The sequence below is a fragment of the Culex pipiens genome, chromosome 2 (genome assembly GCF_016801865.2).
Source record: "Culex pipiens pallens isolate TS chromosome 2, TS_CPP_V2, whole genome shotgun sequence".
NCBI classification, from domain to species: Eukaryota; Metazoa; Arthropoda; class Insecta; order Diptera; family Culicidae; genus Culex; species Culex pipiens.
The window spans coordinates 16,772,298-16,795,563 of NC_068938.1; the positions used below are offsets into that span (position 1 = coordinate 16,772,298).

General features: G+C 36.7%; 2 protein-coding genes across 3 annotated transcripts in view; one reads left to right on the forward strand and one right to left on the reverse strand.

The window, feature by feature from the left end:
• The window catches only part of LOC120417727 (potassium voltage-gated channel protein Shaw-like), a 203,128-nt gene that overhangs the window by 143,874 nt on the left and 35,988 nt on the right, over positions 1–23,266 (reverse strand). The window lies entirely within an intron of this gene.
• On the forward strand, positions 4,944–7,127 carry LOC120417726 (uncharacterized). Its single transcript, XM_039579878.2, has 2 exons — positions 4,944–6,475; positions 6,532–7,127. Exons 1-2 carry the CDS (start codon positions 4,959–4,961, stop codon positions 7,076–7,078), a joined length of 2,064 nt encoding a protein of 687 aa, XP_039435812.1. The 5' UTR covers positions 4,944–4,958; the 3' UTR covers positions 7,079–7,127.

Consider the following 23,266-nt stretch of genomic DNA (forward strand, 5'->3'; position numbering starts at 1 on the left):
TTAAGGAGGTGAACTCCACCAGGTTTCGTTTGTTATTCGTGCTGAAAATAGTGCACAAAGAGTAAGTTCCAAACTAAATTCCCGGACAGAAACGAACTCCAACAGAAAACAAAAATCCTTAACAACAGTAGTGGAAAACTGTGGAAAACTGTTTCGGCAGCTCTTTCCGAGCATGCAGCTGAAAAGTTTTCCCACTGAGTTCTAGTTTTGTCGAGTGCAAGTGTCAAGTTCAGGAATGTTGCTGCTGTGTCGACACAGACTTCAAGTCTGGTGTCCTAAATAAGCAAAATTAGTCCGGGCGAAACGGGTGACATTTGTCGCGTGGTGATATTTGCTTGCTGGGAAAAGGTTGTCGTAAAAGTTAATGATTTCAACATTCAGTTTTAGTTGAGGCAAAAAAAAAAAATGCCAAATATTTTTATAAACAAGGAACGCCTTCACAAATTGCTCCAAAATCAGCTCGACATCAGCCTCCAGTGTATATGTAATCTTATCCAAACGCCTCCATAATTGCCAGATCATTACCATTTACGATCGATTCGCTGTGGCGTAACACTCGCTCGTCACAGGAAATAAAGTATCAACATCATCCTCGATAAAAAAAAAACTCTCCTCCCTTCCAGCTCAACAATCCGCCATTATTCGCGACTCCCACGCAAAAATGACACACGTGGCGGAAATCTTAAATCAGCACAACAAAAGAAGGGGGACGTGGGAAAACCGCTCATAACAGTAAAAATTTATCGCCCCACAAATTTGACTGTGCCCACCCACCAGTGTCGTCACAGTGGGTGGGCGTAAGGCCTCTCTTTTATGATGTTTCTCCTTAAAAATGAACAGCCCCCGTGGCGAGAAATCAAGGTAAATGAGCCGATCGCTTGGGTGGGAATTTTGGAATCTCTTTAAAAAGTTAGAAAAAATGTAAACAGGATAATTCACCATTCCAGCGAGGTATTGAACATAAAAATCATCAAATAGCATCAAACCCCCAATCCCAAACAAACATAGATTTCAAGAAAACGAGGAAAAAAAGTTCAATCTTTTAAAATTTCAAGTCCTGAAGGTTTGGAAAGAGTACTTCCGCCCTTTTCCTTCTCCATTGTCCGACCTTCAAAATCCTTCAAGACACTTGTTCCGCAATTCATCTCGTGGCCTTTTGATGATCCGTTGAAGGATGCCCGTCTGGACTGGGCCGCTGTGCTGCTCTCTTGAATTTCCTTGCTAGAGTTCGCCAAACCAAGCCGAACAATCCAAGGTAAACAAACTCTTCCGCAGGCCATTGTTGCCGCACCAAGGCAGTGATGCCTTTCCGAACTCTTTGTCCTCATCCTTGGCTGCCACTTCCTTCGAGAACTGGGATCATTGCGATGGTTGAACCTTAACCCTCTACTGGCCAGTATTTTATTTGTTGATACAAAAAAAAAACAAAAAAACTTGAAAAACTTGAAAAACTTGAAAAACTTGAAAAATTTGAAAAACTTGAAAAACTTGAAAAACTTGAAAAACTTGAAAAACTTGAAAAACTTGAAAAATTTGAAAAACTTGAAAAACTTGAAAAACTTGAAAAACTTGAAAAACTTGAAAAACTTGAAAAACTTGAAAAACTTGAAAAACTTGAAAAACTTGAAAAACTTGAAAAACTTGAAAAACTTGAAAAACTTGAAAAACTTGAAAAACTTGAAAAACTTGAAAAACTTGAAAAACTTGAAAAACTTGAAAAACTTGAAAAACTTGAAAAACTTGAAAAACTTGAAAAACTTGAAAAACTTGAAAAACTTGAAAAACTTGAAAAACTTGAAAACTTGAAAAACTTGAAAAACTTGAAAAACTTGAAAAACTTGAAAAACTTGAAAAACTTGAAAAACTTGAAAAACTTGAAAAACTTGAAAAACTTGAAAAACTTGAAAAACTTGAAAAACTTGAAAAACTTGAAAAACTTGAAAAACTTGAAAAACTTGAAAAACTTGAAAAACTTGAAAAACTTGAAAAACTTGAAAAACTTGAAAAACTTGAAAAACTTGAAAAACTTGAAAAACTTGAAAAACTTGAAAAACTTGAAAAACTTGAAAAACTTGAAAAACTTGAAAAACTTGAAAAACTTGAAAAACTTGAAAAACTTGAAAAACTTGAAAAACTTGAAAAACTTGAAAAACTTGAAAAACTTGAAAAACTTGAAAAACTTGAAAAACTTGAAAAACTTGAAAAACTTGAAAAACTTGAAAAACTTGAAAAACTTGAAAACTTGAAAAACTTGAAAAACTTGAAAAACTTGAAAAACTTGAAAAACTTGAAAAACTTGAAAAACTTGAAAAACTTGAAAAACTTGAAAAACTTGAAAAACTTGAAAAACTTGAAAAACTTGAAAAACTTGAAAAACTTGAAAAACTTGAAAAACTTGAAAAACTTGAAAAACTTGAAAAACTTGAAAAACTTGAAAAACTTGAAAAACTTGAAAAACTTGAAAAACTTGAAAAACTTGAAAAACTTGAAAAACTTGAAAAACTTGAAAAACTTGAAAAACTTGAAAAACTTGAAAAACTTGAAAAACTTGAAAAACTTGAAAAACTTGAAAAACTTGAAAAACTTGAAAAACTTGAAAAACTTGAAAAACTTGAAAAACTTGAAAAACTTGAAAAACTTGAAAAACTTGAAAAACTTGAAAAACTTGAAAAACTTGAAAAACTTGAAAAACTTGAAAAACTTGAAAAACTTGAAAAACTTGAAAAACTTGAAAAACTTGAAAAACTTGAAAAACTTGAAAAACTTGAAAAACTTGAAAAACTTGAAAAACTTGAAAAACTTGAAAAACTTGAAAAACTTGAAAAACTTGAAAAACTTGAAAAACTTGAAAAACTTGAAAAACTTGAAAAACTTGAAAAACTTGAAAAACTTGAAAAACTTGAAAAACTTGAAAAACTTGAAAAACTTGAAAAACTTGAAAAACTTGAAAAACTTGAAAAACTTGAAAAACTTGAAAAACTTGAAAAACTTGAAAAACTTGAAAAACTTGAAAAACTTGAAAAACTTGAAAAACTTGAAAAACTTGAAAAACTTGAAAAACTTGAAAAACTTGAAAAACTTGAAAAACTTGAAAAACTTGAAAAACTTGAAAAACTTGAAAAACTTGAAAAACTTAAAAAACTTGAAAAACTTGAAAAACTTGAAAAACTTGAAAAACTTGAAAAACTTGAAAAACTTGAAAAACTTGAAAAACTTGAAAAACTTGAAAAACTTGAAAAACTTGAAAAACTTGAAAAATTTGAAAAACTTGAAAAACTTGAAAAACTTGAAAAACTTGAAAAACTTGAAAAACTTTCAAAACTTTCAAAACTTTCAAAACTTTCAAAACTTTCAAAACTTTCAAACTTTCAAAACTTTCAAAACTTCGAAAACTTGAAAAACTTGAAAAAACGTGAAACACTTGAAAAACTTGAAAAACTTGAAAACCTGAAAAATTCAATAAAAGCTTCAAAAACTCAAAAAAATATTATAACTTCGTTTGAAGTTTTAACTATAAATTGAAAATAATTTAAAAATTAAAATAACAACAATACTTTGAAAACAATTGAAATTTATAAAAGACATAGAATACTTAAGGAGCCATTACACTACCGCAAACAAACAAACAAACTTGCACTTTTTCGTGATTGACAGTTTGCCAAACTCGCAAACTAGGCAAAATGTATGACGGCTGACGTTCGTACAAACAAATCCAGGCAAACAAACAAAGCAGGCAAACTTGCAAGCAGTCAAAAAGTGCGAATTGTTTGTTTTTTTGCCGTAGTGTAATAGCTCCTTTACAAAACTTTGATAATTGCAACATGAAAAACCTAAAACAGTAAAAAAATCTTTGTAAAAAATTAAACTTGTGTTATTCTCTGTCAACTCAAGCAAAATTTTGATCCTTGGTAACGAATCCGAGGTCCATTTTTCGATACGACCCCTTTCATTTTTTTGCCAAGACATATTTTTCAGTGATTTGTACCTCGAACATTGAAACAAACAGTTTCATTTTAGAGTGTATCAATTTTCTACAAAGTTGTAGAGCAGACAAAAACAGACATTTTGATATATTTCATAAATTCATTAATATCTTATCAAAGACAAACACAAAAGAAGTTTAATCAGACCTCCAAGGGTTACGACATCCCTGAAAACCATCCTGTTGGAGTCAAAGTAATGGCATTTGGGTGTGCGTCGCGACGCCCCTCGTCGTCGGGACGTCGTTTGTTGGTTTAATGCCCGTCGGTATTTCTCAACAGGGAAGCGGAAACGACGACACGATTGTTGGCGAACCGGGGATCATAAAGGCCCCGGGATTTGGTTCACCAAAATAGAAAAAGAAAAGTCAAGAAAAAATGTGGTCGTTTTCGGTGACTGTTATTTTGTCGTAATTTTTTGTGGGGCTGCTTTTCTTTCTACTTTTGGTTGATTTTCTTTCTTCTGCTTTTGCTCACGAAGAGCCATTTGCTCCAGCTTTAGCCGCAAGAGGAGACTCTCGTGCTAAATTAAGAGTTAAGCAGCCTTAATACTTTTGGCTAATAGATAAATCTGGAGTGTGATGCAAAGCTATTACAAGGGTAATGTTGTAGTTATCAGATTTCAAACAATCTTAAACTAAAAAAGGAAATTATTTTTTAATGCATTTGCATTAATCCTAATGATACTGCCATCACAACGTATCACTGCAACAATTATTCATATAAAACAGGTTCCGCTACTTGACCAGGGCTGAACACATCCCCTGGCAATCTACCATCAATGATTTACATTTGAAGCGACTTGCACCCTGACAGTGGGAAGTAATCTCGTACAAAAAAAAAAAAAACACATCAACTGGTTAGACTAGCGCCGATAGGAATTACCGACCGGGAACACCCCGCATCAAATGGTACCGCGGAGACTTGATAAGCTCCAGGCGATCGTAAAGAAACAAGCACAGTTCACTCGCTGAAGCAATGCTGATCACCATGTTCTTTAAGCGGTTCTTCTTACTGCTAGTAACTTTGAGTTGTACTTGTGGGGAGTGCCTCCAAAAACCAGCTGAGCCGGTGGTTGCGCCATTAAGTGATCAGTGGCAGGTTGAACTTTTCCACCGGATTGATCAGGGTGAACCGAAAAAAGTTTGTGGAGGAACGATCATCGGTAAACAGTTCGTGATAACTGGAGCAGATTGCATTGAATCTTCAAACGCCGAAACGGTCTTCGTTCGAGGAGGTGATTCGCAGCAACAAGTGCCGGTGGAGAAGATTTTGAGACATCCCTCGGGTGATGTTGCGCTGTTGAAGACTGATCAGGAGTTCAACGTACAACCGTTGACGTTGTGGAGTGGATCCTGGGCGGAGGAGCTGATTGTTGGCAAGAAAGGTTGGGCCGTAGATAATCAAAGCTACTCGGAGTTTTCAATAGTGTCTAGAAGAAACTGCCGCAACAGTGACGCAGGTTTCTACACGGAGCATTTGGTAGAGAAGAAGAAGTTTTGCGCGGAGCGTCTCAATGGATCGCTTGCTCCCACCGGAGGTGGACTCTACATCGCAGATAAAGACGGCAACTTGAGTCTACGAGGTATCGCCAGCAGTGTCAAAGTTAAGCCAGATAGCTATGCACTGTTCACCGATATAGCGAGCTACCTTCCATGGATCCAAGAACAAATCGGTGGCAAAAACGTACAAGCCACCTCTTTTGAGTGTGGTAAAAGGTCAGCGATCGATGCGGGTCGACCCTGGCCCTGGCAGGGCCAGGTCTACCGCAATGATCTCGGCTCAATACAAAGAGTTGCCAGTGTGGCGATCATCAGCGAACTGTTCCTGGTATCCCCAGCAGGTGTATACAGCTCTTCAGAACTACGTGATCCCACTCAGCTATCGCTGACCTTCACATCGCATGAAAGTGGACAAGCTCAGGTGTTTCACAGCCAGCGAATCGGGAAGATCATTCGCCATGAGAAGTTCTACCCGGAAAGTGGAAGCAACAACATTGCTTTGCTACAGCTGCAAACTCCGTTGAAGTTATCTGAACGGCTAAGTCCGATATGTCTGTGGAGAGATGACCCTATGGAGTTCAACATTGAAGTTAGAATAGGTGGTACAGGAGGATTCACTCCAGTAAAGGATTGTGACGGTCCGCAGAACCACTTTTGCATCGAAACTAGTGCGCCAGTGGCTTGGAACGATACGTTCTACTCAGAAAGGGGCGGATCATGGTATCTGAAAGGTATCACTGCTAACGTTTCCATGGGTGAAAACGGATCTAGAGCGATGCTGCTAGACGTGCCGCGGTACACGGAGTGGATCGATGAGAATACCGTGTTTCGCAGAAAGAACCTGCTGGGCAATCTGAACTGTGCCAAGCGGTTCATAAATGATTACACGTTCATCTCTGATGCAGCCGGGAAGAAGTGCTTCGCCGCTCATATCAAGCCAACGATTCTGTTGACTACAGCAACATGCTTGGAGAATGTCACCGCTTCGGAAATGTGAGTCTACCTTCCAAAATTGAAGAATTTCAAGAAGTTAATCCTTTCCTTTTCAGCACAGGAACCAGCGGCAACCAAACCTCCCAGGTCAAGTCAATCCACGTCCACCCCCGCTTCAACAGCTGCAACCACGCCAACAACATTGCAATCGTTCAGCTTGAGCAACCGCTGGACAGCACCACTCCGTTCTGCCTGCATCTGGACCCTCCGAAGCGGAAATTCCGACTGCGTAGTTTGCTTCCCAACCGCGGCTTCGAGAGGCACTTCTACGACCTGGCGCCAAGCCCGGGTGGAATACTGGAATGTGCCGACCAGTGGCGTCGCGAGGGCATCGAGTTGGACACTGCCGGGGGCCATCTGTGCGGGGAACTGGAGGGAATCTCGGAAAATCGAGGCGACCCATTCTGCGCGGAAAAGTTCGAGGGGAGTTCGCTGTACTACGACTACGGCGATGGGCAGGGCGTGTACCTACGCGGGCTGCTGGATCTTGACAAGCGGAACCACTGCGAAAAGCTGCTGGAACTTCCGGAGGTGTACGTCGACGTGACGTTCTACGCCGAGTGGATCCGCGACATTGTGGGGGCGTTCCGGGAGGACAGTTAATACCGAAAATAAAACGAGCAAAACTTGTTTCATCCAGAGTGCAAATTTATGAGCGTCCATGTTGTCCAATCAGGTCCGGAATGCCACGGCAAGCTCAGGTGCATTACAATGTGCACTCCCGTGGAAAATGAATCCCCGCCAGTCCGCCCGCAGGGCGGAAAGGCGTTGATGGATGTTCTTCATCAGGTCATGAATCATTCAATCCCTTGCTAGAATGTGACTTTTCCGCCAGCAAAAGTTCACTTTCACAGTAAATTGAAAAAGTTGCAGCACGTTTCGCTGGCCCAGGGAAGCGAGAAGGGTGGTGTTGTAAATCCCAACGCAGCTGGCAGTTTTTCCCGTGCGAAACTCGCGCCAGATGACCGGAAGCGTGTAGTGGCGCGCTGCTGTTGCTTGTTGGTCATTGTTGCGCGCGCGCTTCCGGTCATGATTCCCACTTTGGAGCAGTTCTTTTTCTTTTTTTTTTTGCTCTCGCGCCCTTTCTCGCTGTTCAAAATGGACCGGTGTGATGTATTGGTTGGGGCAGGGATTGTCACTTGGTAACGATGGACCGGGTTTTGTGCTGCCGAATGGAAGTGATTTATCTAAAAGTGCTTTTTGCGGGGGTTTTGTACAATGGTTGCTTTTCCGATAGCAGGATGCATTATTATTCGATTGTATATTTTTGCCACACCAATAGGCATTGAAAGAAATAAACTAGATAAAAGATAACCGTTTTGTTTTGTTTTGAAATACTTAAAATCTCTTTTCAAACAGTACTTTTAAAAGTTATTGTTGAATTTTTGCTTCTTTTAACCAATTATTTCGAAGCATAATCATAATCAATCAAATCAAATTGTTCGCTCTACAGAGCAATTCTCTACGAAATCGATCTTTTTTGAATTTTAATTTTTGTATTTTTTAATCCGGCTAAAACTTTTTTGGTGCCTTCAGTATGCCCAAAAAAGCCATTTTGCATGATTTGTATGTCCATTTAATTTTCCATACAAATTTGAAAGCTTTCCATACAAAAATGATTTATGAAAATTCAAAAAAATGTATCATTTGAAGGATTTTTTTGATCGATTTGGTGTCCTCGGCAAAGTTGTAGGCTAGGGGTTGGACAGAATTAATACTTTAATTATTCGTTAATCTATTGACGGCGGTTTTGATATTTTCGTTAATACTTTAACCATCAGTTGAGCTGACGTTCCCACCGTGTAGTGTTGAACCTCGGGCAAATTTGACAGCTTTGATTTTCAAAAACATTAACAGATGTTTTTTTCGTTTTTTTGAGTCGATCATTTTTACCTTTATTTTTACTTTAAAAAGTATTTAAAGTGTTTGGTATCGATTACAATCTGTGCAAGTAACACAGGACCAGGTCGAGGTCGAGAGCATGCTGCTCTTTATGCAGAACTGCCGTCAGCAGCGCGCTGCAGGAGGAAACCGATATGAAGCTGAAGGGCGCTATGATGACCGAGTGGCACGAGATTCTGGTTAGCGGAGGAATTTCTAGCACAAGGAGCAGATCCTACAAGTACTCGGGCCTGTTCACATTAGCACCAACACGGGGAACCACATCCTGCTCGACTGTGAATCAACATCTGTCTTCGAGTACAGAGCATCGGCTGGATGACTTCTAGCTGAAAAAAACCTACCCGTGGCAACATATCGAGCTAGAGATCGTTCATACGGACCCGCTAACGGCCATCCGGCATCTGTGAGCCAAAATATACGCCCCACAATGAACCGATCCATCTCAAAAAGTTCTATAAGCTGGCCTTGTTTTTGTTCAAATCGAACGCCTCGGCGGACATCGGATCGGATCTCAATAGCCTGTTAGCCTGATTTCAGCGGTGGCGGAAAAGACCAATATAACCCAACGGAGACAACGTCAAATGATGCACAAATCGCAAAAAGCGACCGCCGGTTCTTCCAACATCAGCTTTCTGGGCAGCGAGTGTTCGCAGATGGCCAAGGCCATTTTCTCGACCTCGGCCGCCAGCGTAACTTCGTCTTCAAACTGCTCTTCCTCCAGCAAACCCAACGACCAACTGTTTGATTTTTTCAAGCCGTTTTTGTCGCTATCGAATAAACTACTTAAAAACACTCCTACTTCCCCTCCCCGTCAAATAAAAAAAAACTATATCTATTTCCTGTTCCTTGTCCAACTTTTTTGTAATCTCAGCAGAACTTTATTATTGTGGGTTAAAATCTTTATCCGAGTACACTTCTGAAAATATCCGCCATCAAAGCCCTTTCTTTTGCCATGACGGAAACGGTGCTGATGATTGGTCATCGACTATGGCCGTACAAACACCTGGCGTTCAACGCTTCCGGAGGAGAAGCTCCGAATCACGGGAGAAGACGCATTCAGAGGAGTTCATCGATAGATTGCCTTCGGTCCACCTGAATCCGGTAGACAAAGCTACGATTATGGAACTACCAGTTCGGTAGCAAGAACCAGCAGTTTAGACAGAACCACCGGATGCATCATCCTGTCAGTTGTGGTTATCCTCGCCGGATTGAGCAGCTAAAATACGCCAGCAGAAAAACCTTTTCTCAGCATCGTTTTCACCTATCATGTTGTATTTTTTTACCGTGGCAAGGAGAAGCCGGTCACCTTGATGTTCACTCATTTCGCCAATTCGGTGAGGTTTTTTTCTGTATCCTGGAAATTGCGAATGAAAATTGTATTTCTCGGTTTATTTGGAAATATTTGTTTTGATTTTAAATGACATTTCAACTGGGCAAGGTTCTTAACTCATGGTGGGATTTCGTCAATATATTAACGAAATGTCGATACGCTAACCAATCATTTTAATCTATTTTAATGTACTAATAGTGTATTAACCTATCTGTCCAGCCCCTAGGTTGTAGGTATGAATAAGGACTGCACTGAAAAAAAAATGATACACGATAAAAAAAATTTGAAGATTTTTAATTTCACTTTATGTCACTTAAACTTGATTTGCAAAAAAACAGCATTTTTAATTTTTTTTTTATTTTTTGATATGTTTTAGGGGACTTATCAAAAATTTCCAGGTTGTGCAAATAATCTTTGACCGAGTTATGAATTTTCGAATCAACACTATTTTTTTTCAAAAATCGAAATATTGGTCGCTAAATTTTTTCAACTTCATTTTCGATGTAAAATCAAATTTGCAATCAAAAAGTACTATAGTGAAATTTTAATAAAGTGCACCGTTTTCAAAATATAGCCATACCTAGATTTTTTTTTAAATAGTCGCAGTTCTCCATTTTTTTAAATAAGTGCCCATGTTTGTCCACCTTTGAATAAAATATTTGGGTAATTCTCTACCAACCCACACGAAACCGGGAAAAGTTGCCCCGACCCCTCTTCGATTTGCGTGAAACTTTGTCCTACGGGGTAACTTTTGTCCCTGATCACGAATCCGAGGTCCGTTTTTTGATATCTCGTGACGGAGGGGCGGTACGACCCCTTCATTTTTTAACATGCGAAAAAAGAGGTGTTTTTCAATAATTTGCAGCCTGAAACGGTAATGAGATAGACATTTGGTGTCAAAGGTACTTTTATGTAAAATTAGACGCCCGATTTGATGGCGTACTCAGAATTCTGAAAAAACGTAGTTTTAATCGAAAAAAAACACTAAAAAGGTTTTAAAAATTCTCCACTTCTGTTATTTGACTGTAAAAATTTTTGGAACGTGTCATTTTATGGGAAATTTAATGTACTTTTCGAATCTCCATTGACCCAGAAGGGTCATTTTTTCATTTAGAACAAAATTTTTCATTTTAAAATTTCGTGTTTTTCTTACTTGGCAGGGTTATTTTTTAGAGTGTAACAATGTTCTACAAAAATATAGAGCAGACAATAACAAAAAATTTGATATATAGACATAAGGGGCGTCTCTCTTTATTTCGTCGTCCGTGTCTGTAACGGGTGACCATGAACGGCCATGATCGATGACGACCAACCTTTTCAAAACTTTTTTTCGTGAAATCGCAATAACTCGTGATGGTTACACGCAAACCCCTTATGTCTATATATCCAATTTTTTGTTATTGTCTGCTCTACAACTTTGTAGAACATTGTTCTACTCTAAAAAATAACCCTGCAAAGTTAGAAAAAACACGAAATTTTAAAATGAAAAATTTTGTTCTAAATGGAAAAATGACCCTTCTGGGTCAATGTAGATTCAAAAAGTACATTAAATTTCCTATAAAATGACATGTTCCAAAATTTTTTACAGTCAAGTAACGGAAAATGGGAGAATTTTTAAAACTTTTTTAGTGTTTTTTTCGATGAAAAATAAGTTTTTTCGGAATTCTGAGTACGCCATCAAATCGGGCGTCTTATTTTACATAAAAGTCCTTTTGACACCAAATTTCTATCTCATCACCGTTTCAGGCTGCAAATTATTGAAAAACACCTCTTTTTTCGCATGTTCAAAAATGGAAGGGGTCGTACCGCCCCTCCGTCACGAGATATCAAAAAACGGACCTCGGATTCGTGATCAGGGACAAAAGTTACCCCTTAGGACAAAGTTTCACGCAAATCGAAGAGGGGTCGGGGAAACTGCTGTGTGAGTTGGTAGAGAATTACCCAATATGTAGTTATATTTTAAAGACAAAATATAGTGTTTCGTTTTTGTTCGTAATTTCCTTTATTTCCAAATATTTTGAAACACGTTGAACATCTTTCACCGAAAAGGGAAAAGCAAAACAACCACACTTCATTAAACAATTACTCCCAAATCTCATCATCCGATAACTTTGCCCAAATCCCTTCCGGCAATTTATATCACACAAATTGTGCCAAAATCTGCGCCGCGTCCTTTGCACAATCAATGACCGCACGAGATAATCGCCCCAAGCTCTTTTTGTACGCAATTGACCAACCAGGGGCTTACAAATGAGCTCCAACCCAAAGCCCAGTCAAGCGTTCCATGTGAGGTTGGCTGGCCCGCCGGCAAAATAGGCAATATTCATAACTTTTCTCCCGTCCCCAGCACTAACATGAATTTGGAGGGACTTTCTTGGCGCGCTATTCTCCTTTAGTCGACAAGAAAGTTTGCACATTAGCTCGGCTCTCGGCAAAATGTGAATTCAATAAATTGCTCCCCAAAGGCCACCATTGCAAATTCATTAGGTCGAGTGAGAGAGAGGCAGTTTCAGAGTGACTTCGTGAAAAGCCCACATAAGGGGTTAGCCCCTGAAATTAGGCAGCGCCGTCCATGCCATGCCCGGGGGGTAATTGAAGATTTCCCGCCCACCCACTTTGTGACACTTTCTTGTTTGCTCCACAATTTAATTATTTTGTGCCCTCAGAAGCGCAACACTGTGTTACATTTTCATGCAATTTTAATTGGATTTGCCGTGCGGTTACAAAAAACCGATAAACTTTTCTGTGCGCTCTGTGATCTCATCTCAAATTATAGCATTTCCAGCATTGTGTTTTGCGCCCGAGAAACTGACCACCGCCACAAGTTGCTCGTTTTCCCACCAAATTAGCAACACGATCTCTCACCATCACCCGAAGGGAAGTTTCTCAACTTCTTGCCGGAAGGGACCGACGATATGTGTGGGACCACCCCCAGCTGGCGACAACATTGTCTATCTGTGGGTTTGCAAGGGACGATTGGAAAGTGTGGAAAAGCGTTTTGAACTCTGCTGCTCGGAGCAAAACCTTGCATGCAAATTAAATGCATAAATTAAATTTCCGTTTTTCCTGAGGTGCGATGCGCTGGGAACAACTTTGATGACGCATTACTTGAAGTGAGATTTCTGCAAAATCAGTGTTACATGGATATTTTGTTTTTTGAATTATAAAAATATAAGTTTTTTTTTTAATTTCCAAAACAATACCGGGATTTTTTTTATTATTTTGTCGCGGAAATTTCCGAAACTAAAATAGACAATCAAATTTAGGTCTAGAAATTCTGATTAAGTTGTGGAAATAGAAAACATAGTAATCGATCAAAATTCTATAGCATTTAATTTTTTAATTTATTTACAGATCTGCCAACTGCCAAGTGATTTTAATTTTAAAATTTTATTTGATATATTTTCCTAAAAATTTTGAATATACCTGGGTAATTCTTCGCCAATTCACACAGCAGTTGCCCCGACCCCTCTTCGATTTGCGTGAAACTTTATCCTTAGGGGTAACTTTTGTCCCTGATCACGAATATGAGGTCCGTTTTTTTATATATCGTGACGGAGGGGCGGAACGCCCCCTTTCGTTTTTTACCATGCGAAAAAAGAGGTGTTTTTCAATAATTTGCAGCCTGAAACGGTGATGAGATAGAAATTTGGTGTCAAAAGGACTTTTGAGTAAAATTAGACGCCCTATTTGATGACGTACTCAGAATTCCGGAAAAAAAACATATTTTTCATTAAGAAAAACACTAGAAAAATTGAAAACTCCGCCATTTTCCTTTACTCGACTGTTAAAAATTTTGGAACATGTCATTTTATGGGAAATTTAATGCATTTTTTCAAATTTTTTTGGTATTGTCTGCTCTACAATTTTTTAGAACATTATTACACTCTAAAAATAACCCTGCAAAGTTAGAAAAAACACGAAATTTTAAAATAATTTTTTTTTGTTCTTAATGACAAAATGACCCTTCTGGGTCAATGTAGATTCAAAAAGTACATTAATTTTCCCATAAAATGACATGTTCAAAAATTTGGAAATTTTCTGAGCTTTTCGAAAAAAATACTTTCATAATTTTTAAACCAAGACTGACATTTCAAAAGGGCCAAACATTCAATATTACGCCCTTTCAAAATGTTAGTCTTGGTTTAAACATTTTGAAAGTATTTTTTTCGAAAAGCTCAGAAAATTTTACGAATGTTTCATATTTTAACATTGAAAATCGGACCATTAGTGGCTGAGATATCGACATTAGAAAATAGTGGGTTGTTTGGGTGAGACTTAGAAAACATCAATTTTCCTGTTTTTAAACCTTTGCAATGTAATATCTCTGCAACTTAGGTTCGTATCAATAAAGTTTAAAAAATGAAAAATATAGAGAATTTTCTCAGCTTTTCAAAAATATTTTTTTCCAAAGTGGACAAACATGTGCACTAATTTTTAAAAATGAAAAACTGCGACTACTTTCAAAAAAGTCACCTGAAAATGACTACAACTTGAAAACGGTGCACTGCCCATTATTGAAAATTCGGCTATTATGCCAAATCAAGTATTCCGAGAAAAACGCGTTTTAGTGTTTGTCACAAAATTCCCGTCAAGGCGATTTCCCATAAGAGTGGCATATTAGCAGTTTGGTTTTTCGCATCGGCAGCCAAATCTGAACACTATTTCAGTAAAATTCAAGTTCCAGAAGATGCGTTGGAACATCCTCTACCACCTGGTGCTAATATCTCGTTTTTGTCAAAAGTGGATATTAGCCGTTTTTTCAATGGTGGGCAGTGCACTTTATCAAAATTTCACTTACTTTAGTTTTTTTATTGCAAATTTGATTTTACATCGAAAAATGAAGTTGAAAAATTTTTGCGACCAATTTTTCGATTTTTTGAAAAAATCAGTATTGATTAAAAAATGTATAACTCTGCCAAAGATTTTTTGCACAACCTGGAAATTTCTGAAAAGTTGGCATTTGATGTCCTCTAAAACATATCAAAAAAAAAAAAAAAAAAAAATAGTGTTAAAAATCACTAATTTTTATTTACCGTGCATCATTTTTTTCCAGTGTTGTCCGTATCCATACCTACAACTTTGCTGAAGACACCAAATCGATCAACAAATGCCTTCAAAAGATAGATTTTTGAATTTTCACGTATCATTTTGCCTTCCTCACTGAGGTAAGGCTATAATCCCGCTCTAAACATGAACTTTTTATTAAAAGCTCAAAGACCCACCTTCATTTATACATATCGACTCAGAATCGAAAACTGAACAAATGTCTGTGTGTGTGTATGTGTGTGTGTATGTGTGTGTATGTATGTATGTGACCAAAATTCTCACTGAGTTTTCTCAGCACTGGCTGAACCGATTTTGATCAAACTGGTTGCATTCGATTTGATTCATGGTCCCATACATCGCTATTGAATTGTTTGAAGTTTCGATAAATAGTTCAAAAGTTATGTATAAAAATGTGTTTTCTCATATATCCGGATCTCATTTATATGCATGTAAACGATGTCCGGATCCATCATCCGACCCATCGTTGGTTAGGTAATCGAAAGACCTTTCCAACGAGTCCACAACAAGAAGATCTGACAACCCTGTCTCGAGTTATGACCACTTAAGTGATATTTATGTACTTTTTTGAAGCCGGATCTCACTTAAATGTATGTAAACGATGTCCGGATCCATCATCCGACCCATCGTTGGTTAGGTAATCGAAAGACCTTTCTAACGAGTCCACAACATTGAAGATTTGGCAACCCTGTCTCGAGTTATGACCACTTAAGTGATATTTATGTACTTTTTTGAAGCCGGATCTCACTTAAATGTATGTAAACGATGTCCGGATCCATTATCCGACACATCGTTGGTTAGGTAATCGAAAGACCTTTCCAATGAGTCCACAACATTGAAGATCTGGCAACCCTGTCTCGAGGTATGACCACTTAAGTGTTATTTATATACATTTTTGAAGCCGGATCTCTATTAAATGTATGTAAACGATGTCCGGATCCATTATCCGACCAATCGTTGGTTGGATAATCAAGAGACCTTTCCAATGAGTCCACAACATTGAAGATCTGGCAACCCTGTCTCGAGTTCTGACCACTTAAGTGATATTTATGTACTTTTTTGAAGCCGGATCTCATTTATATGCATGTAAACGATGTCCGGATCCATCATCCGACCCATCGTTGGTTAGGTAATCGAAAGACCTTTCCAACGAGTCCACAACATTGAAGATCTGGCAACCCTGTCTCGAGTTATGACCACTTAAGTGATATTTATGTACTTTTTTGAAGCCGGATCTCAATTAAATGTATGTAAACGATGTCCGGATCCATCATCCGACACATCGTTGGTTAGGTAATCGATAGACCTTTCCAACGAGTCCACAACATTGAAGATCTGGCAACCCTGTCTCGAGTTATGATCAATTAAGTGATATTTATGTACTTTTTTGAAGCCGGATCTCAATTAAATGTATGTAAACGATGTCCGGATCCATCATCCGACACATCGTTGGTTAGGTAATCGATAGACCTTTCCAACGAGTCCATAACATTGAAGATCTGGCAACCCTGTCTCGAGTTATGACCACTTATGTGATATTTATGTACTTTGTTGAAGCCGGATCTCACTTAAATGTATGTAAACGATGTTTGGATTCATCATCCGACACATCGTTGGTAAGGTTATCAAGAGACCTTTCCAACGAGTCCACAACATTGATGATCTGGCAACCCTGTCTCGAGTTATGACCACTTATGTTATATCTGTGTACTTATTTTTCTGGATCTTAAAAAAAATAGCTGGCAAACCACTTATATTAAAAATGAGGAAGGCATCAACCACATAGGTGGATTAAGTTAGTTTTTGTATGGACAGCTGCCAAATTTGTATGGAAAATTATATGAGCGAACTAATGATGCAAAATGATGCATACCAAAGACACCAAAAAAGTTTCAGTCGGATTAAAAAATACAAAAAAAAAATCGAATGACCGAAATCGGAGAGAACTGCTCTATAGCAAACACACAAAAACGCTAGTTTATTTGTTTGTAGAGGGTAACGCGGGAATTCCCGGGAAATTGACCATTTTTGGACCTCTTGATTCCCGGGAAATTCGGTCAAGACTCCCGGGAAATTTAAACTTATAAATATCGAAGCAAAATTATATAAACTAATCGGAAAAACATTTGAAAAATTCAAAATTGTTTGAAAATTGAATGTCCAGTGTTCGATGTTCAAGTTCTCATAAACCAATGTTTCTCAAATCTTCTTATTCAGAAAGTGTAAATTTTAACTTGTCAAAAATTCCAGTAACTATAATTTATAGAAGCCTAAAAAAGGTGGACCCCAAAATTTACCTTTAACATTATTTAGCAGTTACACCCCAGATATGAAATCAAACGTTTTATTTTCAAATATTATTTTATTCTAATTATTTGTAAAAGGACACTGTCGGCGTAGTTAAAAAACAACTCCCGGGTCCCGGGAATTCCCGGGAAATTGTCAAGTTCAACTCTTGATTCCCGGTAAATTGAAAATCTCGAGAATTGTCACCCTCTATTTGTTTGTCATAGTCTAATACCATATCAAGGCTTTAAAAAATTAGACGCTATTTTGATGATGTAGAAAAAATCTTATTTTCTTGTTTGTTTTTCTTAGAGAGGCTGTATCTCAGTAATCATTTCTTTGAAGCAAAATTATAGGTTTTTTTCGAAAAAAAATATTTTAAGAGATGATCAAGCTTGGTAATAACTTTTACAAGTAAACAATTTCATGTTACCATAAAAAATACTTAAAGGTGGCTATGACCTGGAAACGGTGCACGATTGCGAAATTAATGTTAAGTACTTTGCGATAAAAAATTAAAAAAATATGTTTTTCATCGGTTCAAAAAAAATTGAAGAATTTGCAGCCCAGTCGAAATAGTTTTGATCAACTTGTGACATAATCAAAAATGCAAAATTTTTCTTTTGTGTCGAAACTAAAAAATGGGGTTTTTATCTTTTGAATATATCAAACTAAGCAATACCTGCAACTTTTCCGATGATACTAAATCAATCAGAACATCCGTTCTCAAGATACAGATTTTGGATATTTTAAATAGCCTCTCGTATAGATGGTTGCCAAATTTGTAAGGAGATATGTATAGACAAACTAGTTAAATTTTCAAAAAATGCATTTTTTTTAGAAAATCATTTGAATATGAATCCAAATATATTTTTTTAAAGACTGTGAAGAAAAAAGATTTTAAAAGCGTCGAAACGAAATATTCTATAACAATCCTTCGATTTTACTAAATTCATACCCAGCGTGTCTTCCTTTCTCCTTTCTGATATTTTTAGTACAACCCGCCACAGGACATGACCTATCGAGCAAAACCTTGTTTGTATGTAAAACAGTGAGAGAGAGAGTGCCAAAGTCATCGGGTAATTGGCAGTGATTCTGACGCCGTGAGCTTTTCCGAACCAGGTCAGCGTCAAGCTTGTTGCTTGTTTTCGTTTACCCGGAATTAGAATCGTGAAGAGCATCACGCGCGATAATTGCTCATCAGGACTCACGTAAATATGCTCTCTCTCTGTGTGTGTTTTTTGTTCTCATCTCTTGCAAACAACAATATTTCCATAGTTTTACCGCAAATGTTATGCCAGCGATGTTTTCGAAACGCAAATCGAGCTATTAGCATGCTGGGAAGAGCGCACTTTTCCACAACCGGGGTGCACCGAGGTCGTTGCAATAAGCAGTAAATTAAATCTTTTCCCGCGGAAAAGTGAAATTTGTGCTCCCTTGCGGGGTCGGAATCGTCCTGACCAATATTTTTGGTTTTAGTGATATTTCGGGTTGCGGTGTTTTTAAATCTAAATTTGTGCTATTTTTATGTTTTTTTTTTCATTTCATTGAATTATAATTATCATATGTTTAAAAAAAACAAGACTTTTTTTTAAAAATAAATATTTTTAAAAGACAACCCTAAAATTATGCTGAAGTTCATACCATTTCCACTAACTTCCGGGAAATTGCAACTACGCATTCTGTGGACGAGAGCTTCCCGTGTAGGTGGGCGAGGCAGTTCATTTACCCAAGGGTCACTAGTTCTCATCATCGTCCTGGTACTGATGCAAAAGTACTTTAACAATGGTGCAAATGGGCTGCGGTTGTGGTAACTGAACCCCATGTTGGCCACCAGCAGTTGTGTAAGGCCAGCCTCGTTTAGGGGTTTTGTATTTCAGTGTTAGAAATTGATACCCCGAGAAAAGTTTCAAGTTCACGTTTTGAGTAAAATGTTTCAAAGCTCCAAAATCGAATGATAATCAACTTTAATCGTAGCAAATCGATTTTTGAAGCACCCCGATAACACTTTTTTTTGCATCGGCCGTTAAAATTAACGACCTAATCCCACGTTTTCCCCCTTTCTCCACTTTAAAAATCAATCCAATAACAATTTCCGTTTATCGCTCAATCAGCGATCGAGCAAAAAACGGCCCGCTTCTCTGCTCGGGATCGATTCTGGGCGCCCCCAAAATGATAGAATTTTCCCATTAAACTCACACGAGCATGCTCGAACGCCCCCGACCAACTGACAGCTCTCAGCTCGCAAATTGCTCAATCTAGTTTGGTTTTGGGCGCGCGCTAATAAATTCCAACAAGTTGGGTGGGGGAGGGAAGGGACCATTTCACTCGACATTATTCGCACATTTGCATCGCGTTTCGAGGACACGGTGAAAAATTAATTTGTAATTTTATCATTAAATTAGCTTTTTTGTGTTTTCTGAGACAAGGTAATATTCGAATAAAAAAAAGATTTTTTCATAGTTTTTAATGCTCAACCAATACTTACAGAATTTTTCACAGTGTTGAACATGAGGGGAATGGAACTGGAATGCTACAAACAGCCAGAGGGTGCTGTAAATCAATTTACAGTCTGGAGGCCATTACCGGAAACTACCCGCGTAACCACCAGCAAATGAGAGCTAAAATCCTCCCTGATGGAGGAACATGTGATTTGATGAGTATCAACAATTTATGTTACAATTTTTTAAACTGATAGTGAAAAAAGTACCATGAATTTAATTCTGACTCCAGTTTGGTATTGCATTAATTTTAGTAGATTTTTAATTTAATTTTTCTTTCAAAATTTTTGTTTAAAGCGATTGGAACTCTGTTGTTTTGTGTATCGTTTTACTTAATTTCACCTTTCTAGATTTTCCCGAATTTTTCTGGACGTTGACTAGTGGGTAATTGGGTACTAAAGCCCTATGTCAATTTTTATGTACAACGGTAAAAAACACGATTAAAAACCATTTCTAATCACTTCTTTTCATTTTAATACAAAAAAAAATGTAAAAGACAACATTTTTTCGATGGATCAACTATGGTCCCCTTGGAACGAGCTGTCAAGTAGGAGCTTTTCTGTCAAGAAGGACCGCGAGGTTAGTTTTTTCAAAATTGATTTAAAATCCATTTTAAACTCTTTGTTGTCGTACAAAGGGTCATTGTACTCAGAAAAATAAGCTGTATCGCTGTAAACAATAATATCAGCAATCTAAGCTTCATTTTAGGACCCAATTTGTATAAGTAAAAGCTAACAGCTTAATTTTCAGGCTTGACCCAAATTCAAAATTTCCAAAGCTGGCTATAATTTTCGTATGGTCATTAGAATCATTTTTAAATCTTTAACTTTTTCAAAATTCACGTACAAAATAATTAATAATTGCATTGAGTTTTACAACAACATTTTTTAATTAATGCATTCATGTTAATTTATGAATAATTCAAATCAGACTTATAATTACTTATGTCTCGATTTTTTTAATTTTTCTATGTTTATGTATAAACTCTCTAGAATGGTTTTGTTTGGCAACAAACAGACTTATTTTTTGTAGTAAACAATTTTTGTTCAATGCAATTATCAGTTTGTCTTGATTTGAGGAAATATATGCATTTGTTTGAAATTTGTATAAAAAACATTGTCAGATATTCTTTTGGCAAATGGACAAACAGAATCAATTATGTTTGAATGTGACTCATTTATTTTTTCTGATGAATCTTTTGATGTCTGAATTAAAAATTTTGATGCAGCGCACTTAATAAGAAGAATTGGTAATTGGGTTTGGATTGCAAGCTGAAATCACCATAGCAATAAATATTTTCAAATCATAGCTGATAACTCTGATATCTGATTTATCACTTTCAAATAAATGAGATCCCTGTGCAATGTTTTATGCATGTTAGATTTTGGGCTGGAATTCCAAATTTTTAAACTTATATACAATTAAGGCTTTCTTACCGTCCAGATTTTTGACCGTCATTGTATTTTTACAATTTTTTTAAATTGAATTGCTCTTTTTATTTGGCCAAAGCTTTTTCTAATAAAACATTTTTATTTTACTGAAGGTTTGATTTTAGGATTGTTTCCAGGTTTACCGTAGTTCAAAGTTCATTACCAATAATTTTCGTTTCATATTCCTTACAAAACATGTTTATCCAATATAAGATCCAAAGGCATTCCAAAGCTTGTGAAAACCTGTGGAAATTTGTAGTTACAAATGTTTTTTTCAGAACACTCAAAACAATATTATCTTTAAAATCAAATTTGATATTTTGTAAACTTTCACAATCACAATTTTGTCAATATAATCGTGCAAGTCATAAACATTCTGAAAGCAAAGTAAAATATATAAGCAAACAAAGTTCTTTAAAGTTTTTTTTTTAAATTGCAAATTTATCTAAATAATTCATTAACAGTTTCTGTTATGCCAGCAGTTCTCAACCTGGGGTACATGTATCCCTTGGGGTACCACATTTGAAATATTTTAAAAAGTGCCATTCTTTTTAAAAATCGTCAAAACGAAATAGTTGCAAAACTTTTCTGTTGTGAACATTTTTTTGAACCATGCTCAATTGAAAGTTTCGAAAAAAATGAAAGTTACGAAACATGATTTTTCTAAGTGTCACACATTCAGCTCTCATTTTTTTATTATTGATATCTTGGAATTTATTCATCATATCTAAACTATTCGATTTTTTTAGGAATGAAAAAGGACGGACTTTTTCTTAATTAAAAGAGTAGAAATAGTTATAGCATTAAAACAATGCATTTTATTAAAATAACAGAATTTCTTATAAATATCCATTTCAAATCTGAACGCAATTTTTTGTAAGTCAATGGACAGTTTAAAAAAATCACTATTTTCGTAAATCTACAGCGATGCTAAAGACAATTCGACCTACAAACTCTATTGAGTTTGCACTTGAAGTCCAGATGTAAAAATCGAAAAGTCCATGCAATGACAATTTTAAATATCATCAAAATCATTTATATTTTAAATCTATCAAATATCTTATTAAACGAGGATTTTTTTTTACAAAATTTGTATTAATGGGAAAAAATCTGATGATTTTAAGAAGAATTGTTGTCTAATGAATTTTGAGCAAAATTTAAACTTGTAAAACAAACATATAATCCAGAAATTTTGAATGAAGCATTAATCAATTTTTACGAATGTTCCATTTGACGTTATCAATTAAATTTGAATTCAACTTTTTTAAGCCTTTTTGAAAAACAAAACTAATTCGAAAAAAGTACTTTGCAGTTACAGACCATTTAAAACAAATTATGGATTTTTTTTTTGAATTTCATGTTTAAAAAACATTTTTAAATTTGAAATGCAAAAAAACTTATACGAACGAAAAATTACATGCGTAAATACTGAGGGGTACCAGAAGCTTAGGTACAACGAAAGAAGGTACCTAACCAAGAAAAGGTTGAGAATGGATGATTTATGCTATTTAATACCGTTTGTAGATGTTTTTTTTTGTGCAATTGACAGATAGTTGTCTACAATTTTCACGAGAACAAAGACCAATTAAAATAAAAAATAATCCATTATTTTATTCCAAAAATTGGTTAGCAATAAAAATCAACACAGCAGCAAACCAAACCCTACCCAACCCACAACTCATGCTAGCAACAAGTTTATGGCCTTCCCGGTCGTCCCTCCGGACACACTATTCGCCGATAACGGAAAATCCGCAAATATATGGTCCATTTTATCCGGTTGTTTATTTGCCTCGCCTAGATTCCTGCCATGTTACGGGATTCCTGTTTTTTTGCCATGAACAAAATGATCAATCAAATCCCGAAAGGAAAAGCCTTTTTCCTGGGAAAACTGTCCTCCGAGCACTTTGCTTGAAATTTCGCAAACGATTTATTGCTTCGGGACAGATTTGGATTTGCCTTATCATAACTCATGCAGAAGATTACCACCTCGCGGTTACTTTTTTTGCGGTGGGCGAATAAGGAAAAAACCGCACAAATTATCATCACCAGAACGATAAAGATAAATGATAAGCCTTTTTCCGGATTGTTTCGGGGGGGAACCCGCGCCTTCGAGGCGAATGATTTCAGGCCGTGAAATCATTCGTTTGCAGTCGCCAAAATAAAACCCCGTTTTTTGACGCGGGTCAGAGGCCATCATCTCCGAAAAGTCATCAGCAGCAGCCGGAGCTTTTGCGCTGGGTTTTCTGGGGGGTGGCACGTAAAATGAATGGGAAAA